The sequence below is a fragment of the Nylanderia fulva genome, unplaced genomic scaffold, assembly GCF_048542155.1.
Source record: "Nylanderia fulva isolate GAGA-0341 unplaced genomic scaffold, ASM4854215v1 Scaffold35, whole genome shotgun sequence".
NCBI classification, from domain to species: Eukaryota; Metazoa; Arthropoda; class Insecta; order Hymenoptera; family Formicidae; genus Nylanderia; species Nylanderia fulva.
Genome location: NW_028190422.1, coordinates 2,362,391 through 2,373,746, shown reverse-complemented (window position 1 = coordinate 2,373,746; position 11,356 = coordinate 2,362,391). Strand labels below are relative to the sequence as shown.

The window sequence follows — 11,356 nt, the reverse complement described above, 5'->3', positions numbered from 1 at the left end:
GAATGCTCTTTGTAATCACAAACTTCATTTGCTTTAATAATAAATAAGTTTGTGTAAAGTATATTTCATCCTTAAGATACATTCTTGTTTTAAAAATCATTATATGATACAAACAAATTTAGTCACATTTGAATTAAGAATTACATACTTGATAATACTGCTTATATCCGATTATTATAAATTTTATTTATTTATAAATTTCAGCTTCAATCAAGAATATTTTGCATTTTGTTTTAAGGATAAATTATTCTTAATCCAAGATTTATATTTGGCGCTATTATAAGAATAAAATAGCTTTTAATCAAGGCATATTTGCATTTTCTCGAGGATACTGTTTTTTTTTCTGTGAAAGATATATATGCGCAACGACACATTAAAGATAGTTACATTGCCGTTACGAGTTATACAGAATCGGTCCTGAATTGGTCAAACTGCCGTCAGTGGTCCGGCAAATGTATTTTTACTTTCTATATGTAAATGTTCTGTATGTGTATAAAAAGCTTTCTATCACAGAAAAAACAGTATCCTTGAGAGAATGCAAATATGCTTTGATTCAAGTATATTTTATCCTTATAATAGCACCAAATATAAATAATTTTGGATAAAGGATAATTTATCCTTAAAACAAAGTGCAAAATATTCTTGGTTGAAGCTAAAATTTACTTATAAATATTGCAAGGACAAGTGACAAGTGTGCATCGGATATAAGCGGTACTTTCAAATAAATATAATAATTCTTAGTTTAAATGTGACTAAGTTTGTTTTTACCATATGCGATTTTTAAAACAAGAATATATCTTAAGGATAAAATATACTTTACACAAACTTATTTATTATTAAAGCAAATGAAAATTTGTGATTACAAAGAGCATTCTATGCTTAAATCAATCAAATAGCGTTCAAGAATAAAAATATACTTAAATCAAGGATTTCTTTTTTTCTGTGATATATGTATAATTTTATAATAGTAAACAGACAGCGTGTGTGTGTGTGATTTACGTCGCAAACTATCGACAACTAGTCGTCCTCGATAGTCTCATTTCTTCTATCGTGGAGACATATTTACTTCTTTGTACATTCTTCTCTCCTTTTAGAAAAAGAACAAAGCCGAATATAGTGATATATTGCTTTATTAAATTTATAGCAAGATTATTTGAAAAAATCGCGTAATCGTCTACATGAATAATGCTGGCATAAAATCAGATCAATCTTTCGAGATTAAGTTAAGAAACATGGAAAGAAAAAGATAATTTGAGTTTACTATATGTGTAAATATTGCATTTAACACCTTTCATTCTTACATTTAATATAAAACATAAAGTGTGCATACATTTAATATAGAATTTTTTAATTTAAAAAATTTTAAATCTTAGTGAGAACTAATGATTACTGATAAATTGGACTGATTTAATTATTTACTTATTCTACAGTATATCCTTATGAAACAATGTGTCAAAAAAAATTAACGTTTTTGTGTTACGGATTTTTTCTCCTCATCACTTCAACAAAATCTCAGCAAAATTTTACCAACAATGAGAAGAGAGGTGATAATTTGACAATGCAATATGAAGCAGACACGGATTCTACAACAATTTACAGCGACGAAATAAAATCACCGCGATATCATATGTATGAGAAGTTTGCCAACAATACACAATACGTTCACAATCATGAGGATGATGATCAAGTATCGATGAGCTCTCACATCAATTCGACAAATGTCAATTATAAGGAAAACTCAACGTTACAGGAAGTTTATGAAAATCTCCTTGAAAAGAATGATTCCATGTCGAATGAAGTCTTTGAAAATTCCATTAAGGATATTGAACGTAACTTCATTTCATACGAAATGTGCCATAATATTACTTGCATTCAGCTCTGCTGTCCTCTTGGAACTAGTATGATCGAAGGCACCACATGCGTTCCAGATAAAACTAGATACGAATTTCCACAAGTGTACGAATACGAGAACGATTCAATCCAGAACGAGAATAAAAGAGAGGATGAATTGTTTCGGTTTGCCGTTTACGATCCGTGCTTGGAAACTCAACGTTACTGGGTGGAACGGGGTCATCAGCACAATTATAAGATTTTTGCCAATGGATCTATTTATTTATCTTTTTATAAAATATTATTCAAATCGACATCATATTGTATCGTTCATTTCCTAGACAGTGGTACCAAGTTTGAAGTGACTTTCTGTTCAAAAACTTATAATCAAATTTACAGGAACGCGATGAAGTACCAGCCTGAGTTTGTCCGGGTACATCGTATAATAAATATATATGCCAGCATGCTATTAGTGTGTTTATTATTTTTGTTACCAATATTTATAGTGTATTCCATATTACCAGAACTCCGAAATGTACACGGCTTCATGTTGCGCAATTTCAGCTTAGCTGCGTCCATCGCAATCACAATTAAGGCACTGAAACTAATATATTTCCAAGCAGAAATGACCTATCCCGCCTGTATTACAATTGGTAAAGTATATTTAACATATAATTATATAACTATATATGTAATACTTATGAGAAATATAACTATTAACGAATTAAATAAAAATTTTATGCATTTTAATTATAACTATAATCTGAGTTTGTCTCAAAATATTCATATATTGTATATGTATATAATGTTGCGTTTTAGAATTTTGCACTGTTATGTCGAGAAATACAATTTAATTTTACATTAGTAGTATCAGTAATCATATTAAAAAATAAATATTGTTATAAATATAATATAATGTATATTAATAAATAAATATTGTTAAAAGTTCCCCAATTTAACACGTGCTCAGTAATTAAAATATTATTTATTATTATAGCCTTTATTTTTATAAATTTTTCAGCATACTTGAGATATTTTTTGCTTATGTCGAATTTCTTCTGGCTAAGTACAATGAGTTTTAATATGTGGTGGACATTCAGGTAAATTGCCAAGAATTTTATATTGTACTCTATATCTTGATCTGTCTCTTCTTTCTGGATTTTTTTATAGTATGAAACAAAACAAAAATTTTGTTAAAACAACGTAAATTTTTTTAAATTAAAATGGCAATGTCAGATAATAAACATATATTTAACTTATAAAATATTTATAAAATATTACAACGTAATCCAATTCGCAAAAAATAAAACAAACTATTATTGAATGTTTTTTTACATTATACTAACTGGATATTTATATCGTGTTTATGTTTTTTTATGTATAAAATAAGACAAGATAATTTTTTAACATAAATATATTTTCTTGCTTCTAAAAACTAAATAAAAATTATGATTACCTTTCTCTGTAGAATATTTATGTAAATATATAATAGTTTCTAAATGTTATACAATGTTATACGTCATATCACTTTTCATGGTACTTGAGTGTCGTGTGTCGTATTATGTATAAATATACTTGTTAGTTGCGTAGAATTAAGTTTTCGAGAAAGTCTTGATCAAAGGCAAACATTAATTTTACCTTTTTATATTGAGATTTTTTGTATTTATACTTATATAATTAAATATGACATGTAAATTGCAGGGGATTTGCTTCGTTACAAAAAAACGTCCGACAATCTGGAAACAAACGTTTGTTGTATTATACGATTTTTGCGTACGGTTGTCCATTTATACTTGGAATTATTTGTGTCATTGCCGTGGATTTTTTTTCCAAGTATATACCAAAAAATTTGAGACCAGAATTCGAGACAGGAAATTGCTGGTATAATGCTGCCCGTACGTTTCAGAAAACTATTTATTAATGTTACTCATTTTAAAAGTGTGTGTCTCATTAAACATGTGAACAGTAAAAATTTTATGTCATATCATTCTGACAGATGCTGAAGCATATGTGCTGTATTTTTACTGGATCAAAACGGCATGTATCGTTAGTAGCGTTTGCTTATCGATCTCTGCGGCAAGAAATATCAAACGTTACGAAAAGGATACAAACTTTCGTCTATCAGATTCGGAAAGTAAGCGATATAATGACGACAAGAAATGGTGAGTATTTTGATCATTTTTGCATTACTGTGTGATAACTTTTTACTGTGTTAATGAGATTAATGCAAATATATTTTTGTCAATATCTTTTCTGACAGCATCTTACTCACTTAATTCGCACGTTCACAAGTGAAAGAGAGCGATGATTTTTAAAAGCAATACATTTTCACTGTGCTTATTCTTTTTTTGTTTTCTTTTTTTTTTGTCATGTAATTACATGATAATCTAGCAAAAAAACATTAATTTTTGTAACTTGAATAAGAAATTGTGTTATTTCGAGATAATCTGTATTTCTGGATATGTCGCACATAATTAAAAAAAACTTACTAAATCTACATTTATTTTATTTTATAAAGAATATTACATTATTTAAGAATTTCTTTAAACAATTATTTGTTTTTTCCTCCTTTTTAAATTGTAATTTATACTATCATTTTTCAATTTAATAATTTGATATATAGAATTTATTATTTTTATTGAAAGATGACTAATAATAAGTATTAACATATATTTGTTTGCAGGTTTAATCTATATAATTTTATGCAGATATATTTTTGTCAATATCTCTTCCGACAACATCTCATATTCGCTTGATTTGCATTCCAGACGAAAGAAAGGGATGGTTATTTAAAATCAATACATTTTCACTGTGCTCATTTTTTTTTTTTTCTTATTTTTGTAATATAATTATATAATTTATAAGAAAAAAGACAATTATTTTTGTAACTTAATAGGAAATCGTAATATTTCAAAAAATTCTGTAATTCTCGAAATGTCGGAAATAATAAAAGTAAAGTTAACGAATACTATTTCGAGCATTTATTTCATAAAAAAAATTACATTATTTAATAATTTCTTTAAGCAACTATTGCTCTTTTCTTTCATTTTTAGGGTTGTAATTTCCATCATTTTTCAATTTAATAATTTAATATATAGATTTTATAATTTTTATTAAGAAAAGTCTATGTTTTAATATATATTTGTTTGCAGGTTTACTCTATATATGAAGTTATTTATCGCGATGTTTATCATAATGGCCCTGAATTGGTGTGTCATTACAATGACATGGTCGTTTAACAATCGTACATATTATTATTTATTATATGGTGCTGGTTCGTTAGAGATATTGCAGAGTTTCTGTATCTTTATTATATTTGTTTGGAAGAAGAAGATCAAAATGATGTTACTGAAACGATTTGGGTACAAGACAAATGCATCGAACACTTAACCATCATGTAAAAGGTGTTTATGCAAGAAAAGTCGAGCTCTTGCAAAGAAGAAAATGTTTACAAAAGATTGTTTGATGGGACTGAATTCTAGTGTTGCAGTGTATAAATAAAGTGTTTTATCGCAGATCATGAATCAAGGATTAATTTAATATGATCTTATAATTTTACGAAAGGTATCTAATTCTATATTATATAATCCTAAATGTATAATCCTATATTAATTAGAAAAAGGATCCAAATATATAATCCTATATTAATTAGAAAAAGGATTTAATAACACTTCTAGATTAGTTATAAACTAAAGAAATTAATAGAATCTTTTATGATAAATGTCTTTTTTCTTCAAAAGTCGAGAGTAAAAAATTAAATAGTATCAACGTTATCTGACTTAGCGCTATTTTTAATTACCAATCAAATAACTAATCAGTATATAAATATTAAAGTCCAGGAAGTTGAATCTAAATCGATTTTAGAATAATATTTTGCTTTTATTTTATATTTGGCAAAGTATCTACCTACTCTGGAACGAAATACAAAAGGAATAACGATGAGTTGCTATATTTTCAACGTAATTTCATATCTTAAACATTTCTTTGTATTCTAGAGTTAATGAATAAATTAGAAAATTCGTAGACTAAATAAGATTATTTTCAATTACATATATATATTGTTACGTCCGCGGGTCGACTTCGCGATATATCGCAACGACACATTAACGATAGCGACATCGTCGTTACGAATTAAGGCTAGAAAACAGATCTTTGCATAACGCATATGCATACGAAATTTAATTGGTCCATAAACGTGCATCACGCATGTGCATAAAAAATTTAACCAATCGAATTTCTTATGCTTATGCGTTATGCGTCATGCAAAAGTGTGTGCTCGGGCCTTTACAGAATTGCGGTACTGGATTGTTTAAATTACCGTCAGTGGAAATGCAGAAAACGTTTTTTCCATCTATATAATTGCTATGTGTATATTTTATAATTGTAGACAGATAGTGTGTGTGTGCGCGCGCGCGCGCGCGCGCGTGTGTGTGTGTGTGTGTGTGTGTGTGTGTGTGTGTTGCGTCGCAAATTATCGACGATTCGTCGTTCTCGGTAGTCTCATCTCTTCTCTCGTGGAGACATATTTACTTCTTTCTTATTAGAAACAGAAGACAAAGCCGGATATAGTAATATCATATATTAAAAATAAATAGATACAAAGTTTCGCTCGTATATTGAATAACAAAAAGTGATAAATGCAAGGCCAACTATCGAGCAATTATTCAAGCTCTTCAATCAAATAACATTTATTTTATATATAAATTATTAAGTTACAATTATTGAATATTAAAATTAACGCAAAAATAGTAATTCTAAAATAAACGTTTCGACCGCACGCGGTCTTCTTCAGTATATTATTAAAATATATTATAAAATCATAAAAAATTCATATAATGTCGAAAATTAATTTTAGTTCTTCAGAGTCGAGAGTTTATGAGCAGTTAACGCGTGTTTCCATCCATTATGTGTAGGAAAAATGTCAAACCAATGTTCGCCTCGGTATGATCTTTGATTTTAATCAGATCTCGAAAAGTTTCGTCGTTAATAAGCGAGAAATTAAAATGTTCCGTAGGCGTTGACATCGTCCTTCTTGACAATTTTTAACCACGTCTTACTTAAAAAAGTTGTTGAAGATGACACAAGACAAAACCAACAATATAAAAAGGCAACTCATTTTGAACTCCCTTATTTTAATATTCAATGATTGTAACTTAATAATTTATATATGAAATAAATGTTATTTGATTGAACAGCTTGAATAATTGCTCGATAGTTGGCCTTGCATTTATCACTTTTTGATATCATATATGTTTTCTTTAATATAGCAAGATTATTAAAAAAAATCGTGTAATCGTCTACATGAATAGTGCTGGAATAAAATCAGATCAATCTTTCGAGATTTTGTTAAGAGACATAAAGAGGAAAAGATAATTTGAGTATATTATACATGTGTGTACATTGCATTTAACACCTTTCTTTCTTACATTTAATATACATAAAGTATGCATAAATATATTATAGAATTTTTTTATTTTTTAAAATTCCAAGTCTATGTGAGAACTAATGAATACTGATAAGTTTGACTGATTTAATTATTTATTTATTTTAAAGTATATCCTTATATGAAATAATGTGTCAAAAAAATTTCACGTTTTTGTGTTGCGGATTTTTTCTTCTCATCACTCCACCAAAATCTCAGCAACATTTTACCAACAATGAGAAGAGAGGTGATAATTTGACGATACAATATGAAGCAGGCACGGACTCTACAACAATTTATAGAAACGAAAAAAAAGCACTGCGATACGATATGTATGAAAAATTTGCCAACAATATACAGTACATTCACAGTCATGAAGATAATGATCAAAAATCGATGAACTCTCACACCAATTCGACAAATGTCAATCATAAGGAAAACTCTACGCCACAGGAAGTTTATGAAAATTTGCTTGAAAAAAATAATTCCATGTCGAACAAAGTCTTTGAAAATACCATTAAGGATATTGAACGTAACATCGTCCCATACGAAATGTGCCATAACATTACTTGCATTCAGCTCTGCTGTCCTCTTGGAACAAGTATGGTCAAAGGCACCACATGCGTTTCAGATAAAACTAAATACGAATTTCCGCATGTGTACGAATACACGAACGATTCAATGCAGGACGAGAATAAAAAAGCGGATGAATTGTTTCGGTTTACCGTTTATGATCCGTGCTTGGAAACGCAACGTTTCTTGATAGAACGGAGTCATCAGTACGATTATAAGATTTTCGTAAATGGGTCTATTTATTTATCTTTTTATAAAAAATTATTCAATTCGAAATCATATTGTCTCGTTCATTTCTTAAACTGGGGGACCAAGTTCGAAGTGACTGTCTGTTCAGAAACTTATAATGAAATTTACAGGAACGCGATGAAGTACCAGCCTGAGGTCCGCTGGAGATTTTATACAACAAAGATATATGCCAGCATGTTATTAGTGTCTTTATTATTTTTGTTGCCAATTTTTATAGTATATTCCGTATTGCCAGAACTCCGAAATGTACACGGTTTCATGTTGCGCAATTACAGCTTTGCTTTTTCCGTCACAATTACAGTTAAGGCTCTGAAATTAATTTATTACAAACCGGAAACGATATATCCCGCCTGTATTACACTTGGTAAAGTATATCTAACATTAAACTATATAACTATATACAATCAATGCAGTGTACATGTTTGTCAAGCATAATGCGCATATTCACATTTCAGTTTAATTATTTAATAATTTAATAATTTAAATAGTTAATAATTTAAATATTTAATAATTTAAATATTTAATAATTTACTAATTTTAATAATTTAAATTTATTTAAATTTTTTAATAATTTAAATATATAATACTTATTACAGCTATAATACTTATGTTTAATAGTATATTATTTATTATTACATCTGTTATTTTTATTAATTTTTCAGCCTTCCTGGAATATTTCTGTCTTATGTCATGTTACTTTTGGTTATTAGCCATGAGCTTCAATATGTGGCGGACATTCAGGTAAAATGTCCAGAATTTTATATTGTACAAATTTTATTCCTTGACCTTCCTCTCATTTTAATTTGTCTTTACTGGACTGCTTCGTAGTGTTCAACAAAATAAAAATTTTATTAAAATAACGTAAATTTTTAAAAATAAAAATGGCAATATCAAATAATAAGCATTATATATTTAATTTATAAAATATTTGTAAAATATTACAATGTAGTCCAATTCGCAAAAATGGAACAAACTTATTTTGAATGTTTTTTTTTTTTACATTATGCAAACTAGATATTTATAACGGGTTGATGTTCTTTTATCTATAAAAAAGAAAATACCACGATAATTTTTTAACATAAATATATTTTTTTGCCTGTAAAAACTAAATAATAATTCTGATTACTTTTCTGTAGAATATTCATGCAAATATATAATAGTTTCTAAATGTTATACAATGTCATATTATTTCTCATTGTGGTAATTAAGTGCCTTGTATCATATTACGTATAAATGCTTTTTAGTTGCATAAAATTAAGTTTACGAGAAAGCCTGCTTGATCAAAGGCAAACATTAATTTTACATTTTCACGTTGAGATTTATTTTATCTATAATTAAATATATGTAAATTGCAGAGGATTCTCTTCGTTACGAAGAAACGTCCGACAATCTGGAAAAAACAGTTTGCTGTATTATGCAATTTTTGCGTACGGTTGTCCATTTATACTTGGCATTGTTTGTGTCGTAGTCGTGGATTTTGTTTCCGAATATATACCAATAAATTTGAGGCCAGAATTCAAAATAGGAAATTGTTGGTACACACAATTCCGTACGTCTCAGATAACTCTATTAATACTACTCATTTTTCAAGCGTATGACACATCGAGCAACGTGAACAATATACAATTTTATGTCATATTATTTTTACAGGTAACGGAGCATTTTTATTGTATTTTTATTTGATCAAAACTGCCTGTGTCATTAGTAGTGTTTGCTTATCGATTTCTGCGGCTCGGAACATCAAACGCTACGAACAGGATACAAACTTTCGTCTGTCAGATTCGGAAAGCAAGCGATATAATGAGAATAAGAAATGGTGAGTAATCTGACATTTTTGTAGCACTGAGTGATAATAGTTTATTATGTTAATGAGATTTATGCAGATATATTTTTGTCAATATCTCTTCCGACAACATCTCATATTCGCTTGATTTGCATTCCAGACGAAAGAAAGAGATGGTTATTTAAAATTAATACAATTTCACTGTGCTCATTCTTTTTCTGTTTTTTCTTCTTTTTGTAATATAATTGTATAACTTATAAGAAAAGGAAGACATTTATTTCTGTAAATTAATAGGATATCGTAATATTTCGAGAAAGTCTGTAATTATCAAAATGTCGCAAATTGTAAAAGTAAAGTTAACGAATATTATTTCGAACATTTGTTTCAAAAAGAAAATTACATTACTTAAGATTTTTTTGAGCAACTATTTTTTTCCTCTTTTTTCCTCTTTTATAATTTATTATTATTTATATATTTATAAATTTAATAATTTAATATATAGATTTTATTATTTTTATTGAAAGATGACCATTTTAATATATATATAATTTTTAATATATATTTGTTTGCAGGTTTAATCTATATATGAAGTTATTTGTCTTGACATTTATCATAATAGCTATGAATTGGTCTTTGCGTACAATGGTTAATACATTGTTGTTTAACAATCGTATTTATTATTATTTATTATTCGTTGCTGCTTCGTTAGAGATATTGCAGAGTTTCTGCACCTTTATCATATTTGTATGGAAAAAGAAGATCAAGATGATATTACTGAAACGATTCGGATTCGGGACAAATGCATCAAGCATTTAACTATCATGTAAGAGGTGTTTATGCAAGGAAAGTCGAGCTCTAGCAAAAAAAAAATATTTTATAAAAAATTGTTAGATTGAACAGAATTCTAATGTTGCAGTGTCTTAAAAAGTGTTTTTTTCACGGATCTTGAATCAACGATTAATCGCAATTTACTATTATCTTTTGTAATTAAAATCTAAAGTAACTTTACAGTGTTATATTTTGATGTTTACGTTTCTTCAGAGAATTTAATTTCAATTTTCACATAGAAAATTTATTTTATTGTTATAAATATTATTGTATCAAATCAATGGTTGTAATTTCGTAAGAAATTGTTTTCAAAAAATAATCTTGTATAAATGTACGCTATAGATATGGTACACTGTGCTGTATTAGGATGATAAAGAAAGATTTAAAATAAATAAATAAAATTTATAAAATATATAAAAGAAAATTAAAATATTCTTTTTTGATTTAATGTGATTCACAAATGAATTACGAATAAATTCGTACACGACCATACTATATATCCATGTTCTACATATATTGAAATCTAGTAATATGTACGATAAATGAATTTAATTTGAAACAAATTTGAAAAAATGTGAATGATATACTAACTTGGCTTGAAAGTTAGCACATCATTTCGTAATTATACAAGAATATAAACTTAATGAATGTTTTTTATCAGTATGTTACTT

The 11,356-nt window shown here is 27.6% G+C and overlaps 1 protein-coding gene across 1 annotated transcript; it reads left to right on the top strand.

Moving 5' to 3' along the window:
* Positions 1-237: 237 nt before the first annotated feature.
* LOC114934972 (uncharacterized) lies at positions 238-11,309 on the top strand. Its single transcript, XM_085485197.1, has 10 exons — positions 238-2,483; positions 2,852-2,930; positions 3,532-3,725; positions 3,827-3,992; positions 4,983-5,217; positions 7,397-8,506; positions 8,652-8,815; positions 9,430-9,623; positions 9,725-9,890; positions 10,430-11,309. Exons 1-10 carry the CDS (start codon positions 1,448-1,450, stop codon positions 10,671-10,673), a joined length of 3,588 nt encoding a protein of 1,195 aa, XP_085341323.1. The 5' UTR covers positions 238-1,447; the 3' UTR covers positions 10,674-11,309.
* The last annotated feature ends 47 nt before the right edge of the window (positions 11,310-11,356 follow it).